This window comes from Lissotriton vulgaris, chromosome 2_1 (genome assembly GCF_964263255.1).
Source record: "Lissotriton vulgaris chromosome 2_1, aLisVul1.2, whole genome shotgun sequence".
Lineage (NCBI taxonomy): Eukaryota > Metazoa > Chordata > Amphibia > Caudata > Salamandridae > Lissotriton > Lissotriton vulgaris.
Genome location: NC_141687.1, coordinates 1758138767 through 1758163993, shown reverse-complemented (window position 1 = coordinate 1758163993; position 25227 = coordinate 1758138767). Strand labels below are relative to the sequence as shown.

General features: G+C 52.5%; 2 protein-coding genes across 2 annotated transcripts in view; both read right to left on the bottom strand.

Moving 5' to 3' along the window:
- Positions 1-25227, bottom strand: part of LRRC56 (leucine rich repeat containing 56) — a 594120-nt gene that overhangs the window by 510457 nt on the left and 58436 nt on the right. The gene's annotated exons all lie outside the window — the stretch shown is intronic.
- Positions 10885-23426, bottom strand: LOC147733246 (uncharacterized). The gene is made up of 2 exons (XM_086956136.1): positions 22040-23426; positions 10885-11534 (listed from the first exon to the last, which is right to left on the bottom strand). The coding sequence occupies exons 1-2, from the start codon at positions 23424-23426 to the stop codon at positions 10885-10887; spliced, it is 2037 nt and encodes a 678-aa protein (XP_086812262.1).

Sequence of the window (25227 nt, the reverse complement as noted above, 5' to 3'; positions counted from 1 at the left end):
GTGGTGAGTAGTGAGTGCAGCGTAGTGAGTAGTGAGTGCAGCGTAGTGAGTAGTGAGTGCAGAGTAGTGAGTAGTGAGTGCAGAGTAGTGAGTGCAGAGTAGTGAGTGCAGAGTAATGAGTGCAGAGTGGTGAGTAGTGAGTGCAGAGTAGTGAGTAGTGAGTGCAGAGTAGTGAGTAGTGAGTGCAGAGTAGTGAGTGCAGAGTAGTGAGTGCAGAGTAGTGAGTGCAGAGTAGTGAGTGCAGAGTGGTGAGTAGTGAGTGCAGAGTAGTGAGTAGTGAGTGCAGAGTAGTGAGTGCAGAGTAGTGAGTAGTGAGTGCAGAGTAGTGAGTAGTGAGAGGAGAGTAGTGAGTAGTGAGTGCAGAGTAGTGAGTGCAGAGTGCAGAGTAGTGAGTAGTGAGTGCAGAGTAGTGAGTGCAGAGTAGTGAGTGCAGAGTAGTGAGTAGTGAGTGCAGAGTAGTGAGTAGTGAGTGCAGAGTAGTGAGTGCAGAGTGCAGAGTAGTGAGTGCAGAGTAGTGAGTGCAGAGTAGTGAGTGCAGAGTAGTGAGGGCAGAGTAGTGAGTGCAGAGTAGTGAGTAGTGAGTGCAGAGTAGTGAGTGCAGAGTAGTGAGTGCAGAGTAGTGAGTGCAGAGTAGTGAGTAGTGAGTGCAGAGTAGTGAGTGCAGAGTAGTGAGTAGTGAGTGCAGAGTAGTGAGTGCAGAGTAGTGAGTGCAGAGTAGTGAGTGCAGAGTAGTGAATAGTGAGTGCAGAGTAGTGAGTAGTGAGTGCAGAGTGGTGAGTGCAGAGTAGTGAGTGCAGAGTAGTGAGTGCAGAGTAGTGAGTGCAGAGTAGTGAGTGCAGAGTGGTGAGTGCAGAGTGGTGAGTAGTGAGTGCAGAGTAGTGAGTAGTGAGTGCAGAGTAGTGAGTGCAGAGTAGTGAGTAGTGAGTGCAGAGTAGTGAGTAGTGAGAGGAGAGTAGTGAGTAGTGAGTGCAGAGTAGTGAGTGCAGAGTGCAGAGTAGTGAGTAGTGAGTGCAGAGTAGTGAGTGCAGAGTAGTGAGTGCAGAGTAGTGAGTAGTGAGTGCAGAGTAGTGAGTAGTGAGTGCAGAGTAGTGAGTGCAGAGTGCAGAGTAGTGAGTGCAGAGTAGTGAGTGCAGAGTAGTGAGTGCAGAGTAGTGAGGGCAGAGTAGTGAGTGCAGAGTGCAGAGTAGTGAGTGCAGAGTAGTGAGTGCAGAGTAGTGAGTGCAGCGTAGTGAGTAGTGAGTGCAGCGTAGTGAGTAGTGAGTGCAGTGTAGTGAGTAGTGAGTGCAGAGTAGTGAGTGCAGAGTAGTGAGTGCAGAGTGGTAAGTGCAGAGTAGTGAGTGCAGAGTGAGTGTGCAAAGTGCAGAATAGTGAGTGCAGAGTGCAGAGTAGTGAGTGCAGAGTGCAGAGTAGTGAGTGCAGAGTAGTGAGTGCAGAGTAGTGAGTAGTGAGTGCAGAGTAGTGAGGTCAGAGTAGTGAGTGCAGAGTAGTGAGTGCAGAGTAGTGAGTGGTGAGTGCAGAGTGGTGAGTAGTGAGTGCAGAGTGGTGAGTAGTGAGTGCAGAGTGGTGAGTAGTGAGTGCAGAGTGGTGAGTAGTGAGTGCAGAGTGGTGAGTAGTGAGTAGTGAGTGCAGAGTAGTGAGTGCAGAGTAGTGAGTGCAGAGTAGTGAGTGCAGAGTAGTGAGTAGGGAGTGCAGAGTAGTGAGTGCAGAGTAGTGAGTGCAGAGTAGTGAGTGCAGAGTAGTGAGTGCAGAATAGTGAGTAGTGAGTGCAGAGTAGTGAGTGCAGAGTAGTGAGTGCAGAGTAGTGAGTAGTTAGGGCAGAGTAGTGAGGGCAGAGTAGTGAGGGCAGAGTAGTGAGTAGTGAGTGCAGAGTAGTGAGTGCAGAGTAGTGAGTGCAGAGTAGTGAGTGCAGAGTAGTGAATAGTGAGTGCAGAGTAGTGAGTAGTGAGTGCAGAGTGGTGAGTGCAGAGTAGTGAGTGCAGAGTAGTGAGTGCAGAGTAGTGAGTGCAGAGTAGTGAGTAGGGAGTGCAGAGTAGTGAGTGCAGAGTAGTGAGTGCAGAGTAGTGAGTGCAGAGTAGTGAGTGCAGAGTAGTGAGTAGTGAGTGCAGAGTAGTGAGTGCAGAGTAGTGAGTGCAGAGTAGTGAGTGCAGAGTAGTGAGTAGTGAGGGCAGAGTAGTGAGGGCAGAGTAGTGAGTAGTGAGTGCAGAGTAGTGAGTGCAGAGTAGTGAGTGCAGAGTAGTGAGTGCAGAGTAGTGAATAGTGAGTGCAGAGTAGTGAGTAGTGAGTGCAGAGTGGTGAGTGCAGAGTAGTGAGTGCAGAGTAGTGAGTGCAGAGTAGTGAGTGCAGAGTAGTGAATAGTGAGTGCAGAGTAGTGAGTGCAGAGTAGTGAGTAGTGAGTGCAGAGTAGTGAGTGCAGAGTAGTGAGTAGTGAGTGCAGAGTAGTGAGTGCAGAGTAGTGAGTGCAGAGTAGTGAGTGCAGAGTAGTGAGTGCAGAGTAGTGAGTAGTGAGTGCAGAGTAGTGAGTGCAGAGTAGTGAGTGCAGAGTAGTGAGTGCAGAGTAGTGAATAGTGAGTGCAGAGTAGTGAGTAGTGAGTGCAGAGTGGTGAGTGCAGAGTAGTGAGTGCAGAGTAGTGACTGCAGAGTAGTGAGTGCAGAGTAGTGAATAGTGAGTGCAGAGTAGTGAGTGCAGAGTAGTGAGTAGTGAGTGCAGAGTAGTGAGTGCAGAGTAGTGAGTAGTGAGTGCAGAGTAGTGAGTGCAGCGTAGTGAGTAGTGAGTGCAGCGTAGTGAGTAGTGAGTGCAGCGTAGTGAGTAGTGAGTGCAGAGTAGTGAGTGCAGAGTAGTGAGTGCAGAGTGCAGAGTAGTGAGTGCAGAGTGGTGAGTTGTGAGTGCAGAGTGATGAGTAGTGAGTGCAGAGTGGTGAGTAGTGAGTGCAGAGTGCAGAGTAGTGAGTGCAGAGTAGTGAGTGCAGAGTAGTGAGTGCAGAGTGCAGAGTAGTGAGTGCAGAGTGCAGAGTAGTGAGTGCAGAGTAGTGAGTGCAGAGTAGTGAGTGCAGAGTAGTGAGTGCAGAGTAGTGAGTAGTGAGTGCAGAGTAGTGAGCGCAGAGTGCAGAGTAGTGAGTGCAGAGTGCAGAGTAGTGAGTGCAGAGTAGTGAGTGCAGAGTAGTGAGTGCAGAGTAGTGAGTAGTGAGTGCAGAGTAGTGAGTAGTGAGTGCAGAGTAGTGAGTGCAGAATAGTGAGTGCAGAGTAGTGAGTGCAGAGTGCAGAGTAGTGAGTGCAGAGTGCAGAGTAGTGAGTGCAGAGTGCAGAGTAGTGAGCGCAGAGTGCAGAGTAGTGAGTGCAGAGTGCAGAGTAGTGAGTGCAGAGTAGTGAGTGCAGAGTAGTGAGTGCAGAGTCGTGAGTGCAGAGTAGTGAGTAGTGAGTGCAGAGTAGTGAGTAGTGAGTGCAGAGTAGTGAGTGCAGAGTAGTGAGTGCAGAGTAGTGAGTGCAGGGTGCAGAGTAGTGAGTGCAGAGTAGTGAGTGCAGAGTAGTGAGTGCAGAGTAGTGAGTGCAGAGTAGTGAGTGCAGAGTAGTGAGTAGTGAGTGCAGAGTAGTGAGTGCAGCGTAGTGAGTAGTGAGTGCAGCGTAGTGAGTAGTGAGTGCAGCATAGTGAGTGCAGAGTAGTGAGTAGTGAGTAGTGAGTGCAGAGTAGTGAGTAGTGAGTGCAGAGTAGTGAGTAGTGAGTGCAGAAGAGTGAGTAGTGAGTGCAGAGTAGTGAGTGCAGAGTAGTGAGTGCAGAGTAGTGAGTGCAGAGTAGTGAGTGCAGAGTAGTGAGTGCAGAGTGCAGAGTAGTGAGTGCAGAGTAGTGAGTGCAGAGTGCAGAGTAGTGAGTGCAGAGTGAGTGTGCAAAGTGCAGAATAGTGAGTGCAGAGTAGTGAGTGCAGAGTGCTGAGTAGTGAGTGCAGAGTGCAGAGTAGTGAGTGCAGAGTGCAGAGTAGTGAGCGCAGAGTGCAGAGTAGTGAGTGCAGAGTGCAGAGTAGTGAGTGCAGAGTAGTGAGTGCAGAGTAGTGAGTGCAGAGTAGTGAGTAGTGAGTGCAGAGTAGTGAGTGCAGAGTAGTGAGTGCAGAGTAGTGAGTGCAGAGTAGTGAGTGCAGGGTGCAGAGTAGTGAGTGCAGAGTGCAGAGTAGTGAGTGCAGAGTGAGTGTGCAAAGTGCAGAATAGTGAGTGCAGAGTAGTGAGTGCAAAGTGCAGAGTAGTGAGTGCAGAGTAGTGAGTGCAGAGTGCATAGTAGTGAGTGCAGAGTGAGTGTGCAAAGTGCAGAATAGTGAGTGCAGAGTAGTGAGTGCAGAGTAGTGAGTGCAGAGTAGTGAGTGCAGAGTGCAGAGTAGTGAGTGCAGAGTAGTGAGTGCAGAGTAGTGAGTGCAGAGTAGTGAGTGCAGAGTAGTGAGTAGTGAGTGCAGAGTAGTGAGTAGTGAGTGCAGAGTAGTGAGTGCAGCGTAGTGAGTAGTGAGTGCAGAGTAGTGAGTGCAGCGTAGTGAGTAGTGAGTGCAGCGTAGTGAGTAGTGAGTGCAGCGTAGTGAGTAGTGAGTGCAGCGTAGTGAGTGCAGAGTAGTGAGTAGTGAGTGCAGAGTAGTGAGTAGTGAGTGCAGAGTAGTGAGTAGTGAGTGCAGAGTAGTGAGTGCAGAGTAGTGAGTGCAGAGTGCAGAGTAGTGAGTGCAGAGTGCAGAGTAGTGAGTGCAGAGTGCAGAGTAGTGAGTGCAGAGTAGTGAGTGCAGAGTGCAGAGTAGTGAGTGCAGAGTGCAGAGTAGTGAGTGCAGAGTGCAGAGTAGTGAGTGCAGAGTGAGTGTGCAAAGTGCAGAATAGTGAGTGCAGAGTAGTGAGTGCAGAGTGCAGAGTAGTGAGTGCAGAGTTCAGAGTAGTGAGTGCAGAGTGCAGAGTAGTGAGTGCAAAGTGCAGAGTAGTGAGTGCAAAGTGCAGAGTAGTGAGTGCAGAGTGAGTGTGCAGAATGCAGAATAGTGAGTGCAGAGTAGTGAGTGCAGAGTGAGTGTGCAGAGCAGTGAGTGCAGGTGCAGAGTGGTGTGTATTGGCAATGTAAATGACAATGCCATTTATTTATGATTTAAAGAAAAAAAAAGAAATGTCATGAGCAATGCCAATAGCTCTACCTTTAATGATGCCGAGACCATTGCATTGCAAATGCTTGTTGATATAGAGTCGTGAAGTGATTCACCCATGTGGATTCATCAAGATATACGTCTTTCACTAGTCTCCCTACATGGCTCCCGTTGGCGACTAGCCTCCAAAACCCTACAGTGTCCTTCGCTTTGGCGGCTACCAACATTTCTACCCAGCTCGCCTCCTCCCATGCCTTCTTTGAGGTCATCTGAATGCGCTTATACGCCTCCCTTGCTAGTTTAACATCATTTTGACTTTTGTTTTTTATGGCAATCATAAGCTCCCCCTTGGCTAGCCTACAGAACTTGTCGTACCATGCTTTGCTATGGGACAAGTTCCTTACATGTTACTGCCTCTTCTTTGGCATTTTTGTTAATAATGTTTTCAATGTCATAAAAAAGTCCTTGTGCAATTCCAAAAATTGTTCTGTGGTGGTATCTTGCCCTAACAGGGGTGCAAAGGTCAACTCAAACAGTGAGTATATTGCCGAGAGAGTGTCGCCATGTTCTAGCACATAAGGCCACTTTAAGGCTCGCCTATTGTTACTGACCAATGTTTCATCACATGGGACAGTATTATGTGCCTCTAGAGACAATACATCACTAGTCTTCTTGAGCAAAAGTGCGTCTATAGTTAATTCCATAAGGTAGTGGTCACTCTCAGATCTATCCTTCACTTCAAAGTCAACCATATACTGCCAGATGGATAATGAGACAACTACAAAGTCTAGGTTGCTTTTAGTGGCAGATCTTAAAAAGGTAGGCTTTTTTAAAACATCTGAGGGAAGGCGGCCATTGCACGCCCTAAGTCCGTGGCCAGCCATCAACTTCACTATTTGTACTGCCAAGGTGGAACATTTCACAAACTTAGTGTTATCCAGCCGGGGGATGTTATTTACAAGATCTTCTTCCTCGAAGACATCAATAAGTCCTGGGACAGGTTCGAAATTGCAGTTTAAATTACCACCTATTATAACTGCTTCTTTGCCAACCACCCTCCCCATGAATGAGTCTAGTTTAGCTAGGATAACCGATTCCTTGGTGTGGGGTAATGGCCTGTTATAGACATTAATTAAATAACACACTCTCCCGTCCACAGTTTCAATTTTAAGGGCCAAGATGTCTAGCGAACTAGTATCCATAACTTCTATCCTAATCTTCAGGGTTACCTTGACCCAGATAATTAGGCCCCCAGAGGGCCTACCCCTAACTGAAGGAACTGCTCCAATGCCATATGATTTATAACCAACCCTATGTGGTGTACCAATTGCCCATGATTCCTGTAATAGGCAGAGGTCACTGGAATCGATATACTCCGCCCACTCGGGATACCTTAGATTCTTAGTTACTCCCGCTATGTTCCACAAAATTAACGTCAGTGGCGAGTTGTTACTGCTACTAGAAAGTCCTACATTTGAAATAACTACATCCGGTAGTGGTAGCACCGGAAGAGTCAACACGTCTTGGGACAATCTACATGCTTCATACACCTTCCTTTGTAAGGCATGTCCCCTCACTCCCTGTTCAGCTGGTACTACCAGGCATCTCTCATCTTGTGGGAACTTAGGGACTGCATCAATACCTAAACAGTTGGCAGCTCCCCCCCCCCGTAGTCATTTCTATACTTTCTTCTGGGATACTTTCTTCTGGGTTACATGTAATCATCATAGGCACATTGCAAGGTGTAGAGGGTGCACCATTGAAGCTAATTGTGCAGCCTGTCTTTGGGGTGAGTCAGTCTACTCCTTCTAGACAACTAAACCTGTTGTAAGTTGGAGCCCCATTCCACCAACTGTGGTTGCCCTGCCTGCCATCTCCTGGCCCTCCCCGAGCATAGTGTCTAGCTATTGACCAGCTCCCTTCATAATTAGAACGCGTCTGTGGGGGATAGAAGAAAGTGAGTGGTCTAGCTTCAATAGATGAATTCCCACCATAGGTGTTCCATGAGCATATGTGGTGTACCGTGTTTGGCTCTTCAAATGTAACAACAATACAATCACCTGGGATGGATTTATATGAGGGTCCTATCCATGGCACCCTTCGCACCATTAGAATTTTGCTTCTTATATGGTTAGGTAACGGCCTGTTTTCATTCAGCCAATGAGTTACTTTATTCCTCAGTGACCAAAAGGTTTCCTGATAGTGATTGCCTATTTCCGGTACCCCTGTTAACACTACTACATACGGTCTGGCATCTGGTGGAAGATCTATAAAACCCCCCCGATGTTTCTCTGTTGTTTGGATCCCCTGTTGATTAGATTGATGAGCCTTAGTTTCTTTGACCCTCAGGACAGCGGTATCTTTATGAGCTGGTACAGATTGTGTAGGCAATTGCTTAGATACATTCACTTTTGTTTTGCTAACATTGGTTACATGAACCTCGGATCGGGGTTTGGTTGAGTGTGTTGCTAGCGGTAATGCTGGAGTAATAACAGTAGGTGCTGGTGTAGTTTTAACAGCATCAGTTGTACTATTTGAATTATTTCCCACTATGCTAAGGCTTGCTAAGGTTATAATGCTCTTTTCCACCTCAATCAACTGGTTTTCTATATGTGATAGTCTGACTTCCAGAGGGGTTAGGAGTTTTTTTAACGTTTACCATACAATTTTCAGAAATTCCTCATTTCTTCCCTCAACCTCATAGACGGTCGCCCCACCATTCTCTGCTCCTATTAGGGAATCTTGCTCCCCATCTACTGCATCCAAATTAACCTCATCAACATTCAAACAATTTATTTCAACATTTGGGGACGCCTGATGGAACATACCACTCCCACCCCCTGCATTAGACTTCCCACCATTAAAATACTGAGCCTTTGCTACTTTAGCCTTTTTCCTAGTATCGGCAGATGTAATATTACGTTTCCTTTTTTGGTTTACACCCTCTTTACTTTCACACAAATTACTCACACACGCCCCATTTCCCTTAGGAATTATCTCTATGGGCAACCCCGGTGCCGGATCCACCACATCCAAAGATAAACTCTGGTTGGTGGGTGGATGGAGTAACCCTGGATTAGGGGCTGACACGAGGGGGGTTATATCAGAAGTGTGATGCATATCCGCCAATGTTATAATTGGTACAGGACCAGTCAAGCGCTCAGGGGTTTTCGCAGATGCTATGCGACCTAATGATGATTTCTTGGCCATTGCAGGATCCTGGGACAATCTACTTGCTGCTTCTAAATCCATAGATACTCTCTGTTGCATTTTGTTAATCTCTACGTCTAAGGCAGTATTGGTCCTGGTTATAAAGTCGTCAAGGGTCCCGGTTAACTGTTTCCCCCCTTTGGCAGCCCTGCTTCTACTTTCTCGCATGGACATTATTCCTAAATTCCCCCAAAAAGACTAATAGGACAGAACAATGGTAGTAATACAATACTGGACACCAAGAGAGATGGCCCGGTCCGGTCTTACACGGTCTCTAACGGGCTACAACGGGCCCTCTCTTGGCCCGGTCTTCGCCCGGCCGCTCCCGCGCAGCGGCCAACTGGGACTAAAGTGTACACGCTGGGGGCGGGGCAAGCAGGGAGAGCGGTCCAGGTGGTGCTGGTCAGCTGAGCAGGGACTCCTGGGAATTGGAGTCCCTGTAGCGCCACTCGCAGCCCTGCCTTTAGCCCACACACACCCCAGCAGACCTCGATGCAAATCCGTGGGTTCAAAGGTCCTCCCCGGCGAGGCGGGACCCGCGCAGCGGGTCCGGCAAGCAGTGGTGTTGATCCTGAAAAAGGGATTCTCAAGCGTCCTCCCAGGCAAGGTCAGTGATCAAAAGATTCCTTGTTAATCAATTTGAAACCAGGCATAGGCAAACTTGTAATTACGCTAAAGTAATCGGAGTAATTTTGGTAATATCTTGTTACTCTTGATGCAAAATTACTTGATTGTACCCTTTGCATAATTCTGAGTAAATCCTACAGCAGGAGCACAGGAACAACAAACTTACCGACTGCCAGAAGCTGCTGGCTGGTGCTGTTTCCGTGTTGTTGCAATTAGAGCTGTTTACTATGAGCAAAATGCATCCTCGGGTCCATTTTAGACGCGAGAATGCGTTCTGAACTAAGGAAATAGCAGTAAATGCTATGTTGCGCTCCTCGCGTTGTTTTGGGTAATATTGTGTCATTTTGCATAAGTATGCAAACTACACTGACCCCTATTTGAAACCAACTTAGGGATCCAATTGTCACAAGCACCACATACAGGGGATCCAATACCCAAAAATGCTATAATGTTCGCGCAGACGATTATAACACATCAAGCTCATGGTGGTAAAGTTTTACAGCTTTCTTGTAAAATATTTTAAGTTGATTCTAAACAATATGTCTCTCAAAAGTTATTAAAGGACAATAAATACGTTAAAAAAGAGACTTGTTGCCACATTCGTTTTCTGTAAACACAAATGTCAAACCGACTCACCACAACTATTGTAAAGATCCAATATCCACAAAAATCCAGTTCTCTCGCACACAGCACTCGCGTATTTCCCTCTAGCTTTAAGACTTTCCTGTGTTCCATAATGTACTATTTTTAAGCATGATTAAAGCTTTGTCATAAAATGATCTCTGAAAAAGCTAAAGTTAAAGCGAAGTTAAGGTTGACACGAATGTCAAATATGGCACAGAACATCATTTTGAAAGACACAACATCCAAAAACTGAGGTTAATTCCATTACAAATGAAGGTACTTCGTTAATCTTATCTTTTGAAAACGACGTTTTGTGTCGCAGCCTCGTTTTATTCCGATATCAGCCTTAACTTTACCTTTCACTAAAGTTTAACTGAATATCCTAGATTCTACCGCATAACAACAGCAGAGCTTGCCTGAGGGACGATAAACTCTGAGGGCCTATTTTTGGAACTCTCCTATCATATTAAACATCATAAACAGCTTTTACCAGCGACAGCCAGCCCGTCAGCCATCGCGCAAGAAATCATTGTCCACACCTCTTTTAGGAGCAAGAAAGGCCACTTTTATTTTAGGACAGGTGCATCATAAATTTCATGAACACATTTATTATTTATTTATTTACATAATTCAACTCTACAGTGAGCCTACGAAACCTAAATCCCAAAACCCCTAACAAAAACTCCTGCCTACTACCCCTAGCCTACCCAACGCTACCCTCCAGGATGGCCAACCCGCTCCAGGCTGCCCACCCCCACTACCAAAAACCCGCCTCTAAAAAGGAACAAAGGCACCCATCCTAACAGTGGCAAACCTATAGAAATGAGCAGCACCTAGAGCACCGCAAAAGAAAAAACCCACCCAAAATGAAAAGAAATAAAAGAGGGAGGGTGGGTGGGGCAAAACAAACCTCCCTTCTAGCCTCCCGCCCACGCAGTTCCCCAACCGCCAGCCTGTCTCCCTTATAACTACTCGCTAATCAGTCACCACCTGATTTCCCGATTCTCGCGCGAACCTACCCAGGAAGAGACCGGCTCGCGCCTGGCTCTCCCTGGGTCCCCCCTCGCGCAAGAAATCATTGTCCACACCTCTTTTAGGAGCAAGAAAGGCCACTTTTATTTTAGGACAGGTGCATCATAAATTTCATGAACACATTTATTATTTATTTATTTACATAATTCAACTCTACAGTGAGCCTACGAAACCTAAATCCCAAAACCCCTAACAAAAACTCCTGCCTACTACCCCTAGCCTACCCAACGCTACCCTCCAGGATGGCCAACCCGCTCCAGGCTGCCCACCCCCACTACCAAAAACCCGCCACCCAGGAAAACCTTTAGCGTTTTCCTGCCCCACCTAAAGGAAAGGAAGGAGCACACCACAATTGTACCTGAAGAACTTTACTAATCAAATCCCTGAGTTCCAGAAGGTAAAAAGAGATGCCCAAAGCAGATAGATGCACACCGTCCTCACAAAATAAATGATGTTCAGAGACCTTCAAATGATAATGATCCAAACAGTAAATACCCACATGGTGACAAAAAAGTCGCATTGTCCTGTTCACTTTCCTTCTAGCCTTTTCCAGGGCGGAATGGTTCCTCGCCCCACGCCATTGCAAACGAGGCATAAACTCAGTCCATACCAGCATGGTGCTCACCCATGTGGTTTTGATGATTTCCAGGTCTTGCTTCATTAGTTTTAACAAGGTCAACCCAGAGAGAGAAACCAAGTCATTCTCGCCCAAGTGTAGCACCAGGAGATCCGGAGGGCCCCCCAAACACTTTGAAACCAAAGCAGCCAAGGCGGGAAAAAGCCCGCCCCAGCGCATGCCCCCTGTGCCATGCCAAGAGACTTCGTGCGTCATGCTGTTTAGCCCAAGTGATCTCCCACAGAGCTGTGTGGCAGCGGCTAAAGCTGCTCGTTTAACAAAAGAGTGCCCCAGTATCCACACCCTCCTTTTGCAGCCGGCGACTGATGGCCAAGGACCTAGGAGAAAAAGAAATGTTAGACAAGCAAAAGTGCACTATTTTCTCACATATTTTTCACAGCACTTGGAACGCCAACGACCAATGCGACGAATCTGGGACTGTTAGACGGACCGGGAGGGTCGGCCGAGATTACGGGGAGAGGTCTCCAGGGAGAGCCGTCTCCAACGACTGTACAGATAAGTAACTTCCCCCCCACAGACGGACACCACACCAGATGGAAGGTTAACGAGACTTTATATGCACTTCTTAGGTTACGTTGATATAATACAAGGAGGTCTGGACTCAGGGGTCCCCTCGGTTCTGATCTCTGGTTGAGGAAAAGGGTAGCGGGACAGTCTTAGTTACCAATGAGTTCAATGGCTCTCAATCCTCGAGCTCGGCGTGGTTGCTGATCGGGCCGTGGAGGAGCCAAGCAGGTCCCGAGATGGATGAAGGGTGGTCGACGGGCCGTGGAGAAGCCAAGCAGGTCCCGAGATGGATGAAGGATGGTCGACGGGCCGTGGAGAAGCCAAGCAGGTCCCGATGCAGATGACAGTTACAACGGTCCGCGGCCTCGCCAGCAGATCCGGACGACGGTGAAGGATGAAGGTTACGACGGCTGTGGCAGCGCCACCAGGCAGGATGATGGTGCACAGGACAGAGCTACGGCAGCGCCAGTAGTCCGTCCAGGATGAGTTCTTCTTTCGTCTCTCGACTCCAAGATACAACTGCCTTCCTGTTCTGGAGCTGCCCCAGTTATAGGGCTGGCGTGCTTTGATGTCCGGACCCTCGCACTTGGAGGTCGGGAGGTCCGGGATGAGGGAGTCCAGACACCCAGCAGGGGGGTGGAGCCAGCGCCCGGGGAGGCGATGGGCGAGCGGCACTGGCCGGGGGAGAACCATCGACACCTCTTTCTCCCATTGACTGGCCAAGTAGCTCGCTCACCTCCTGGGTGGAGGGTGGTGCCGGAATGTCTGAGGCCGGGCTAGGCCCAGGGTTGAGGTCGATCGGGGGCCAGGCGGCCTCGTGGCGAAGTGTCCAAGATGGCGGCCCGGGCTGGGCGCGTGGGTCGGCCGTGGATCGGACCCACGAGGTTATCATGCTCGGGGGCAGGTGTCCCTGAGGGGACGTAGGACGTGCAATGGTGGGGTGTGGTGCTTGTATGACTGGCTCGGGCTTGGTCGAGCCGGGGGAGAGCGGCCCGTCACGTGGCCTGTCCAACATGCGTCCCCCCCAGCTGAAGGCGGGGAGAGTTACCCATCCTCTTGGGGACTCTCTTCGTCGAGGCGGAAAAACCGGGACAGGCCATCCGCGTTGGCGTGGTCAGACCCAGGCCGGTGTTCAACGGTAAAGTCCATACCTTGCAAGGAGATGGACCAGCGTAGCAGTTTTGGGTTTTCCCCCCGCATATGCATCAACCACTGCAGGGGTCGGTGGTCAGTCTGCACCCGGAAGTGGGTGCCAAAAAGGTAGGGTCGGAGCTTCTTGAGGGCCCATACCACAGCGAAGGCTTCCCTCTCTATGGTGCTCCAGCGTTGCTCCCGGGGTAGGAGTCTCCGGCTGATGAAGGCCACCGGTTGATCAAGGCCTTCGGTGTTCACCTGGGACAGGACCGCCCCAATGCCCTGGTCGGAGGCGTCCGTCTGGACGACGAACTCCCGGCTGTAGTCTGGGGCCTGGAGTACAGGAGCGGAACACATGGCGGCCTTTAGCTGTTCGAAGGCCGCTTGACACTCTGGGGTCCAGTTCACCTTCTTGGGCTGATTTTTCGACGTGAGTTCGGTGAGAGGCCCCACGATGGTACCATAGTCTTTCACGAACCTTCGGTAGTAGCCCGTGAGGCCCAGGAAGGCTCGCACCTCAGTTTGAGTGTTAGGGGGTTGCCAGTTCTGGATGGCGGCAATTTTCAGTTGAAGAGGGGCCACTAGACCGCTTCCCACTTGGTGTCCGAGGTAGGTCACTGACCCTTGTCCAATTTGACATTTGCTGGCCTTGATCGTGAGGCCAGCTCGCTGAAGGGCTTGCAACACTGCTTGGAGGTGGTGGAGGTGCTCGGTCCAGTGGTGGCTGTACACAGCGATGTCGTCCAGGTAGGCGGCGCTGAACTCTTCGAGCCCCGCCAGGACCTGATTGACGAGCCGTTGGAAAGTCGCTGGGGCATTTTTCATGCCGAAGGGCATGACCGTGAAGTGATAGTGGCCATCGGGGGTGGAGAAGGCAGAACGTTCTTGTGCTCGGGGTGTGAGGCCGATCTGCCAATAGCCTGCCGTTAGATCGAAGATGCTGAGGTAGCGGGCAGCGCCCATTCGGTCGACCAGTTCATCTGCCCGGGGGATGGGGTGTGCGTCCGTTCTGGTGACTTCATTCAGGCCCCGGTAGTCGACACAGAACCGGAGTTCGGGTGTGGTTCCGGGGGCGGCTGCTTTGGGGACCAGTACGACCGGGCTGGCCCATGGACTGTCGGAGGGCTCGATGACCCCGAGCGTGAGCATCTTAGTTACTTCCGCCTGGATGCAGGCCCGTACCCGATCAGGTACGCGGTAGGCCCGGTGGCGGATAGGAGGGCTGTCTCCGGTGTCCACATCGTGCACACACCAGGAAGTGACACCTGGGGTGAGGGAGAACAGGCTGGCAAATCGTGATAGGAGGGCTTGGCACTCTTGGCGTTGTTCCTGGGTGAGGGTCTCCGAGAGTCGGACCCCATCCACGGAGCCGTCTTGCTCCTGGGTCCGCAAGAGGTCAGGGAGAGGCTCGGAGTCGTCCTCAACCCCGTTGTCTGTGGCCATCAAGAGGCTGAGTTCTGTTCGTGCAAAGTGGGGTTTCAGTCTGTTGGTGTGGAGGACTCGGAGCGGATTCCGGGCGGACTCCATATCGATCAGATAGGTGGCGGGTCCCTTGCGCTCGATTACCTTGAAGGGTCCCGTCCATTTGTCTTGGAGAGCGCACGGTTCTGTGGGGGACATTACCCAGACCTGTTGCCCCGGCTCGAATTCAATAGATGAGGCGTTCTGGTCATACCATCTCTTCATGTCCTCTTGACTGGCCTCTAGGTTGGCTTTCGCTAGGTCTCTGAACCGCTGGGACTGGTTGCGGAGGGTGAGGAGGTACCGGAAGACATCTGGAGGACTCTTGGCCGGAGGCAACTCCCAGCCTTCTTTGATCAGGCTGAGTGGCCCCCGTACTGGGTGCCCATAGAGCAGCTCGAATGGGCTGAAGCCTAGGGACTTCTGTGGGACCTCCCGGTAGGCGAAGAGGAGGCACGGCAGCAGCACGTCCCACTGGCGACGGAGGGGTTCTTCCAATCCCCCGATCATCCCTTTTAGTGTGCGATTGAACCGCTCAACAAGTCCGTTTCCTTGGGGGTGATAGGGGGTCGTGAAGCGGTAGGTGACCCCACACTGTTGCCAGAGGGACTTCATGTATTTGGAAATAAAGTTCGTGCCTCTGTCACTGACGACTTCTCGGGGGAACCCCACACGGGAGAAGATCCCCATCAGGGCCCTGCCGACCACTGGGGCTGTGACGGTCCGGAGAGGAATAGCCTCAGGGTAGCGGGTGGCGTGGTCCACTAGTACTAGGATGAAACGATGGCCTTGTCTTGTACGTGGGTCTAGGGGTCCCACAATGTCTATTCCGACCCTCTCAAATGGGGTTGTGACTACGGGAAAGGGTTGCAGGGGGGCCTTTAATTTGCGGCCGCTCTTCCCACTGGCTTGGCACGTGGGGCAAGATCGGCAATGCTGGTGCACATCGTTTCTCATTTTTGGCCAGAAGAAGTGGGTCACTAGGCGGCTGTAGGTTTTATCTTGTCCCAGGTGCCCTGCCAGGGGGACATCGTGGGCCAGATTTAGCAGGAAGTCTCTAAAGCGGAGTGGCACCACTAGTACTCGGTTGGCCCCCAGCTCGGCGATTCGTTGCTCGCTGTACAATAGGTCATTGTCCCAGTAGACCCAATGAGCTCCGGAGGTATCCCCTGCGCTTTGGGCGAGCGCTTGTTGTCGGAGTCCCTCAAGGGAGGGACAGGTCTTCTGCTCCTGACGAAATTGTTCTTGTGTGGGCCCCCCTTCTTGAGCCCACTGGTCGAGATTAGCAAGGTCGGAAGGTTGAGCAGGTTCGAGGGGGATGCACTGGTCGGGGGTCTCGGCGGGGGCGACCGGAGGCGGAGGCGCCGGCCATTCTGGTTCTTCCGGGTGATGGTTGGCACGGGCGGCCATAGACCGGGTGGTGACGCACGCCCAGTCTGGGACGCCCAACATCCCCAAGTGTTCTTTTCGCTCCACGGCTGCCCACGGGGAGCTTTCCAGGTCATTTCCGAGGAGGCAGTCCACGGGGGCGTCGTCTCGGACCGTTACTTTCAACATGCCGGAGACCCCTCCCCACTCAAAGGGGACGCAGGCCATCCGACACAGACTCTCCGAGTTGTCGGCTGATCGTACAGGGCAGAGAATGTTCGGTAGATATTGCTCTGGGGTCACCAGATGACAGCGGACGGCTGTCACACTGGCCCCGGTGTCTCGAAGGGCTTCGGCCCGTTGTCCATTGATGCTCACCCATTGGCCGTACTTCTGGGTGTTAGCGGGTAGGGGGACCCGCGGGACCATGTCTCTTCCCCCTAAGCACGCGAGAGTCATGGCGGCTGGCTCCCACCCTTGATACTCTTGCTCGTCTGTTTCTTGTTCCTCGGAGATCTGTTCTTCCCCTAGTGCCGCGGCGGTCACCTGGCGGGGTCTTGGGCTCTGATACTGCGGGCAGCTTGGGTCATTTGCATAGTGGCCGACTCGTTGGCATCGGTGACATGTAACATTGGCTCTGTATCCCGGTCGCGCCGGGGTGCTGCCCCGGTTGGCCGGGGGGGTGGTGCTGGTAGTGGGGGCGGCCGGAGTGTTGTCTCTTCCTCGTCCTTGGCCCCCTCCTCCTCCTCTGGATCGGTGGTGACCATTGTTGTTCCTGTTCTGCTCGTAGGACCCATTCCGGCCCACTCGGGTGATCTCCCACCGGTCAGCTTCGGCTGCGAGCTGCCGGGGATCGGTTAACTTGCTGTCGAGGAGGTGTTGGCGTAGTTCAATGAAGCAGTTGTTGGACAGATGCTCCCATACCATCAGATTGAACAACTGCTCGTAGGTCGTGACGTTGTTCCCTCTGATTCAGCCTTCGAAGGCTCGGCTAAAGTACGTTACATAGTCCACCCAAGTTGTACCTGGAATGCGTGTGCAGTCTCGGAACCTCTGACGGTACATCTCGGGCGTGAGGCCATAGCGAGTGAGGAGGGCCGCTTTCATATGGTCGTAGGAGGTCATCTGGTGGTCTGGGAGCTGTAACAGAGTATCGCGGCCCTCATTGAGGAATTTGCCCCATAGGCCGGCTCCCCAGTCGGCTCTATCGATCCGGTGCGCAGTCATCGCGATTTCATATGCTTTAAACCATTGCTGGATGTCGTCTTCTCGAAAATATTCTCGGACCACATCCTTGGGGATGTGCACTTTTTTGTCCGTGGTCCCGGGGGTGGACGGTCTGTCGGGCACCCCTAATTCTTTATTCTGTTTGCGCAGGTTGATCTCGGCTAGGTTCCGCTCGTGCTCGTACGTTAGTCTTTTTTCCTCGAGCTCCCTTTGCCTCTGTTTCTCCTCTCTTTCTTCTCGGAGGCGAAGGTGCTCTAAGTTTATTTTTTGCTCGGCCAATTTGAGTTCTATGTCCATCTTGAGTCGGGCCATTTCAAGTTCGTGTAGTCGGGCTTTTTCTCTTTCTTGGATCTCGTCTTGCGAGAGACCCGTTCTTTGCTCTTCAGGGGCCGTGTTGGTCTTTTTCGCGGTGCTTTGCTCCGGGGCTTCGACATCCCCGGTCTCTGCCCAAGATTCTAGGGCATGCTTAAAATCGTCCTTGGTACTTAGTCCGGTGGTAGCGATACCTAGTTCGATGCAGAACTGTTTTAGTTCACGATGGCTGTATTCCTCTAGCTTTTCCATTTGGAACTTCTCAGTTGATCCGCTCTCTTTAGTCGACATTGTTGTTCGTTGTGGGGTGAGCTACTCTCTGTACGTTATGCGGTGATTCGGATCGCGCCGCTGGCCACCAATGTTAGACGGACCGGGAGGGTCGGCCGAGATTACGGGGAGAGGTCTCCAGGGAGAGCCGTCTCCAACGACTGTACAGATAAGTAACTTCCCCCCCACAGACGGACACCACACCAGATGGAAGGTTAACGAGACTTTATATGCACTTCTTAGGTTACGTTGATATAATACAAGGAGGTCTGGACTCAGGGGTCCCCTCGGTTCTGATCTCTGGTTGAGGAAAAGGGTAGCGGGACAGTCTTAGTTACCAATGAGTTCAATGGCTCTCAATCCTCGAGCTCGGCGTGGTTGCTGATCGGGCCGTGGAGGAGCCAAGCAGGTCCCGAGATGGATGAAGGGTGGTCGACGGGCCGTGGAGAAGCCAAGCAGGTCCCGAGATGGATGAAGGATGGTCGACGGGCCGTGGAGAAGCCAAGCAGGTCCCGATGCAGATGACAGTTACAACGGTCCGCGGCCTCGCCAGCAGATCCGGACGACGGTGAAGGATGAAGGTTACGACGGCTGTGGCAGCGCCACCAGGCAGGATGATGGTGCACAGGACAGAGCTACGGCAGCGCCAGTAGTCCGTCCAGGATGAGTTCTTCTTTCGTCTCTCGACTCCAAGATACAACTGCCTTCCTGTTCTGGAGCTGCCCCAGTTATAGGGCTGGCGTGCTTTGATGTCCGGACCCTCGCACTTGGAGGTCGGGAGGTCCGGGATGAGGGAGTCCAGACACCCAGCAGGGGGGTGGAGCCAGCGCCCGGGGAGGCGATGGGCGAGCGGCACTGGCCGGGGGAGAACCATCGACACCTCTTTCTCCCATTGACTGGCCAAGTAGCTCGCTCACCTCCTGGGTGGAGGGTGGTGCCGGAATGTCTGAGGCCGGGCTAGGCCCAGGGTTGAGGTCGATCGGGGGCCAGGCGGCCTCGTGGCGAAGTGTCCAAGATGGCGGCCCGGGCTGGGCGCGTGGGTCGGCCGTGGATCGGACCCACGAGGTTATCATGCTCGGGGGCAGGTGTCCCTGAGGGGACGTAGGACGTGCAATGGTGGGGTGTGGTGCTTGTATGACTGGCTCGGGCTTGGTCGAGCCGGGGGAGAGCGGCCCGTCACGTGGCCTGTCCAACAGGGACCAGTCCCACCCCAACCGAGCGGCCTCCGTCGCCGCACCAATTCTGAATGAATGGGTACCAAATTGAACAGGATCCATCCCCAAGCGCAACAACACCTTGCGTAATACAGCCAGCAATTGGGATGCAACTATGGGACTACCATCCGCATGACAAAATATGGACCCCTGGAGAAAATGTGGAGAGGACACAAACAATTCCCATTCCCCAACCGGGCAACATGCAGAGACAGCACTCCTGCCAAGGAACACCCACTTGCCCCTCCCCATCTGGTCGGTTTTGGATGCCCGCAGCCACAGCCGCACTCTGTCACTTTCCAACACCACCTCACTGCTGGTCATACCTACCCTGCCCCTTAACCCCAGCAACTCCGATGCCCGAAATGCCCCAAAGAACAACCAAACAAAACACAAACAAAATTTGGCACACTCAAACGCATCATGACAACACACCTCCAATTCCGGCAACAGCAACTGTAGCAACTCAAAAGTCACTGGCTGCCGGAGCTGCTGACCACCAGCCCGAAGCCTAGCCAAACCTTTCAACACCTTACGAACCAACACCCCCCCAACCGGATCCCTCCCCCACCAAAGCTGCCCATAAAAAGAAACTCCAGCCAACTTGCCAGAAATGGTAGTGGGCGATAGGCCTTTGTCCGCCAAATGTAAAACAAACTGCAAGATGCATTGTTCATCAGACCAACCAGCCCTGAACTGCCCCATCAAATCCTTACCGAACTGCAGAAACTCATTCCAGGCCTTCACATAACCCCGCCTTGTGGAGGCCGCCACAGAATTTTCTACCAAATGGTGAACCCTCACTCCCCCAGGTCCCATACGTACTGTGGGATCGCTGTTGGTTCCAGGTCCGCCCCAGGAGCTAACTTGCGGAATTCGGACCACTGAAAGCGAGACAAAGAGTCAGCGATGCAATTAGAAGTCCCAGGAACATGCCGTGCTTTAAAGACAATATTTAATTGCAGACACCGCAGCATGAATGCGCGCAGGAGCCGCAAAACCCGCAAATCGCGAGCCTTTTGGTGATTGACCAGGTGTACTACTGCCAAATTGTCCACATGAAACAAGACTGAGCGATTCTGAAACTCATCCCCCCATAGGTACAAAGCAACCAGCAGCGGGAAGAGCTCCAGAAACGCTATGCTGCGTCCCTGTTCCTTCCAGTGCGCCGGCCAGCCGGCCGCGCACCATCGACCTTCCCAAAACACTCCGAAGCCGTGAGCCCCCGACGCATCAGTGAACAACTGTACTTGCCACACCATGTCCTCATCCGCAAAAAACAAGGACACGCCATTGAACTCCTGCAAAAAACGAAGCCAGACAGTCAAATCGGCACGCACAGCGGTGGTAACTCGCACCCGATGATGGGGAAGGCTTGCGCCGGACATGGATAGACCCAGACGTCTGCAGAACGTCCTGCCCGCCCGAACAACCCGGCAAGCAAAATTGAGGTACCCCAACAGCTTCTGAACAGTTCTCAAAACGACTTTCCGCTCCCCCAACACCAGATGTATGAAAGCAGACATTTCCTTCACTTTAGCCTCAGGCAATCTCGCCACCATAGACAGAGTATCAATTTCAATCCCCAAAAAAGTCAGGGACGTACAGGGACCCTCTGTCTTGTCCGGCGCCAAGGGAACACCCAATTCCTCCGCCAGAGCCTGAAAGATGTTCAAGGCCGACTGACACTGCCCAGATCGACCCTCCCCAATGAAAAGAAAATCATCAAGGTAATGACAGACCAATACGTGGCCACTAACAAAAGTGAATCGCCACTGCAGAAAGGTACTGAAAGTTTCAAAAAGGGAGCATGACACTGAACAGCCCATGGGCAACACCCGATCCACGTAAAAACAACCATCAAAATGCATTCCCAACAGACTGAAATCCCAAGGATGGATGGGCAATAGCCGGAAAGCCGACTGAATGTCGCTCTTTGCCAGCAAAGCCCCAACACCAGCCGTGCGCACGAGCCGTAAGGCATCGTCCACCGACGCATAAGTGACAGTTGAGTCAGCTGGATCAATAAAGTCATTAATTGATGTACCCTCAGGCCAGGACAGGTGATGGATAAGACGAAACTCCCCTTCCGCCTTCTTGGGCACCACGCCCAGAGGTGATACAATCAAGTCGGGCAGAGGACAATTCACAAAAGGACCAGCAATCCTACCCGCCGCAAGCTCGGCATCCAGCTTTTTCCGCACAACATGGGGACTCTCCTTCGCAGACTTCAAATTGTCCGACCACCTGCCCACTCTGGGTCCCTGGTACCCAATCCGAAAACCAATTTTGAAACCCCAAGACAAAATCTTAGCGGCCTCAAAATCTGGATAATCCACCAGCCAGAGATCGAGAACCTCCTGCCTAATAGGAGTAGGAGCCCTTGTAAACAGACTGTTGCGGCTGTCCCCTACCCCCTGAACCTCTTCCCTGATCACCCAATCGCTGACCGGGAAAGCACTGGGTGAGGGCATGCTTCCCTCCACACTGCGAACACTCATGTTTGTACCTGCAAGCTGGTCTGTTACAGGAACCCCTGTTAAAATGCCAGCATGTGCCAGAGGCGGCTGATTGACCTCTGCCCCAAACCCCCGCCCCAGACTGAGCGGGGCGAGCGGAAAAGGGCCGATAATACACTGGCTGCCCGCTAGCCGTATGGGTCGTAGCCGGTGGGTTTGCCGATGCCATCCATTGCAACCATAACTCGGAATCAACCTCACCCCACGAACGCTCAGGGAAAGCGCTCATGCGCGCCCTGAATTCGTCATCGTAGGACAACCATGCAAAGCCGCCAAAATAACTGTGAGCCTTGCGGATGACATCTGCATATTTAAACATGTCTATTGCCTTCTCTGGATGACGTTGGCAATAAATGCTGGCATAAATAAGAAACGCCGAAGTCCAATTCTCTATTGACTTCGGGACACGAGGCCTCCGAGCCAATTCTAGTTCCTCCTCTTTTGACCCTTCTTTTGCCTGAACATCCCTATGGAGAAGCCGAAAAACATCCACAAATGCCCCAGACCATATCAAATTCTTCGTTTTTTCAGATAAATGGGACCCCAAAGGCATTCCCATCCCAGAATAAGGCAACTTTTTCGGTAGGATACTATCCTCCGTGACCCGTGTGGCAGCCACCCCGCCCACCCCCGCTGTAGAAACTTCATTTGCAACTTGCACAGTAGAAACATTCGAAAGTACAGGCCGCTCAAGCCTCGGTGCCAGAGCGACTCGCTCAACCACAACCCCATCACCCGTACCAATAGATCTTGTACTCTTAACAGGGAGACTCTCCCTAGGTTGCCACACAGACCACCACCCATCCTTACCTCTCGGCAACTGCTCCGACTGCTGTGCGACAGCCCCACGATCCCTCTGAGAAGGTCCAGACCTCCCTGCCCCTCGTACACCTGCATGGTCCGCTCGAGACTCCTGCAAAACACGAGAAACAGTGGGTTGCCCCAACCCGCTCCCCTGGGCCCGTGCTGCCAAAAGCCCAACATCTTTGTCTCTCAATTCCCCTTCTTCCAACTCATCATCATGAAAACTCCCACAGAAAGCTTCATCAGAAAATGCCACTTGATCACTACCACTGGGCATAGCCCCATCACCAATACCCCCATCATAAAACTGCCAGTCAATGTTGTGAAAGCTGTGTGCACTGAAAGCTGTAGAAGAGCCATCCGCTCCAGACAGCCCCCCTGTAAGCCCACCACTGGAAACAGCCGTGTGGACAGTTCCCGGGCCCGTGGAGGCAGCCAACAGCCGCCCAGCCGAAGGCGCAGCTTGAAAACTGCGGCCGCTCGAGCCAGACAAGGAAACGGTCCCAAAAACATTGCCCCCTAAAGCGGAGCCGCAATCACCCCCCGACGCCAGACCAGTGACACCCCCCGACCCAACCTCAGGACCACCCATAAGCCCACCTGGACGACCCCTAGGGGCCGGGAACAGTGCCTGACCAGTAGCCTGGGGCGCCCCCTTGAGCAGCAAACCCTTACCCCCCGGGGTCAAGGACGTGTGGGGGGGGGGGGGCCGGGAGCCAGGAGCACCAGTTGCAGCAGCCTTGGAGGCCGAGGGGGGCAGCATGGTATGCACAGTACCCACCGAAACCACAGCAGGAGCCGGGGACGGGGCCTCGGGGGGAGGGGGCGCCGACGGCGCGGCGTGGGGGTACCTGGCAGCAGCGTCAACCGGAGGGGGAGGGCCAACATTGTGGGGGGGGGCAGTAACAGGCCCCGACGTTGCAGGGGAGAGCAGAAAACACTGCCCATTGAGCCACAAGTAAGGGGGGACCCCATCCGACAAAGGCGGCACCGTGGGGAAAGGGTCGAGGTGCACCGCAGCAGGGGAAGGAGCGTGCAAGCACCCATGCTGATCCAAACTTCGCCCACGCTTGGGTTTGGGGCCCGCCTGCGGCTTCCCCGACTTTCCTGTTGCCAACCCGCCTGAGCCCGGAGCCCGCCGGCCCATGGAACGCCCCCGCCTCCCCCCGGGCGCCCCTCGTGCACCAGCATCGAAAAACGGTAACTCACATACCTGCTGGAGGGCGCCCGGGTCACACGGCGGGGGTTCTGCATCCACAGCGGGCAAAACAAGCCCAGGCCCGTCTGCCGGCATGGCCGCCTCACCGTCTTCCTCGTCCTCTGGGCCCGGCGATAAACACGCCTCCACAGCCCTGGAGACGCCCTCCGAAGCCTTGCGAGGGGGGCGGGCCATGCCGACCCACGCTTCCGCCGGAACACCCGGCATTAGCAAGTCCTCACGCCCTGCCGCACAAAGGATTTGCACAGCCCTCCGGACCTCCGCCGCTTCCTCCATGACCAAGGCAAAGGTAACCGCGAGCGCCGCAAAACAAACCTCCCTTCTAGCCTCCCGCCCACGCAGTTCCCCAACCGCCAGCCTGTCTCCCTTATAACTACTCGCTAATCAGTCACCACCTGATTTCCCGATTCTCGCGCGAACCTACCCAGGAAGAGACCGGCTCGCGCCTGGCTCTCCCTGGGTCCCCCCGTCCTAATGTACCCGCAGGAGCCCTTCCACCTTTGACAGCCCCCACCATCACAGTAAACGGGGTTCAAGCCATGAGCTGAGTAACTGACCTCTGCTTTGCACACGACCAATTTAACGATGGATGCTACAGCTAACTGTTTCTCTTCGTCCATCGAAGTCAGCCACTGTAGTTGCACGTGCACTAAGGGCACTGACGTATCTGTGTTTTCTGCACAAATACAGCCACCCCAGGTCCCCGTCTTCTTCCCTCCCTGATTCGCTCACACAGCTTGTCAGGTCAGCCTCCCAATGGGAGGAGAAAAGGAGGATGAGGGCAGGTAAGAGTGGAAGCCTTCAACCAATGGTACCACTTGGCAACCGTCAGAAGAGCCTTCGCTGCCTCCTGATCCAGCAGTCAGTACATCACCGGACTGATGGGTAATAGTAATGGTTGCCTTGTTCTAATGAGGGCAGAGAGACCATCACTCATTTTCCTTGCACACGAACAGGAACAAGCATTTACAATGCAATAGGTCTCGCATTAACGCGAGTTTAATTTATTGCCATTGTAAATGACAATGCCTTTTATTTATGTCTTAAAAACAAAAATAAAAGGCATTATTATTTGCAATACCAATAGCTCAAACTCGCGAAAATGTGGGACTTATTGCCGGGTAAGCTAGTTGAGACTCTTTTTGGGGCCCATAATCCACTGTGTACCCATTCATAGCAGGCTATTTGGCGGCTATACAGTCATACTGCATAGTATCGACCTAATAAAGCAGGGGTTGCTAATTTAGTACCAGGAAGACTTCCCTGTAACGGGTTTTCTAGATTTAGACACGACAAAGGTATATACATTTAATCTAAATAAAACTAGTTTAAATATTCAGTGGGTAACCAGAAAGTTTTGCGGGTGTGGCTGTCTGTCGTACACAGGACACCCCTGCGATAAGGTATCCACATACATTTGCCGCCGGTGCATCACTTTGCGTGACACACCGGTGGCGCAATTTAAGGGATATTTACAAGCACAGGTAAAGCCCCCCTGCGTGACTTAACCTGTGCTTGGAAATATCACCCCTGTTCACGCAACACTTTGCGTGTTAGGGGCAGGACATGGGTGTTGCTGTGGGTGTTCCCACACAACACCCATGTCCACTGATGTATTTCCAGATTTACGATAAATCGTAAACATGGAAATGCGTCAGTTTGCTAAGCCAGCCTAGGGGTGGCGTAGCCAAGCGAAACGAGGAGAAATGTCTTCATTTCTCCTCGTTTATTCCTCTTTCAATGCGTGCTGCATTCTACAGCACGCATTGAAAGAGGAAAATGGCTGCAGTGATTGCTTTTGTGCAGAAAGGGGCCCCTTCCTGCACAAAAGCAATCTCTCCATGGCGCAGGGATCCTTGCACCATGGTACAAGGGTGCCTGCTCCTGCGCATGGCAGCTGTTTCTGCCCCAGCGCAGGGCAGAGCACAGGAATGCGACATATGACTGTAGATATGTCGCATTCCTGTGCCCTGAA

Excerpts from the sequence above, each read along its gene's own strand:
- LOC147733246 (XM_086956136.1), bottom strand. The coding sequence starts at position 23,426 with ATGGCCCGCCCCCCTCGCAAGGCTTCGGAGGGCGTCTCCAGGGCTGTG. Across the intron at positions 11,535-22,039 it reads GTCGGAGCAGTTGCCGAGAG|GTCCTTGGCCATCAGTCGCC; the intron begins GTAAGGATGGGT and ends TTTTTCTCCTAG.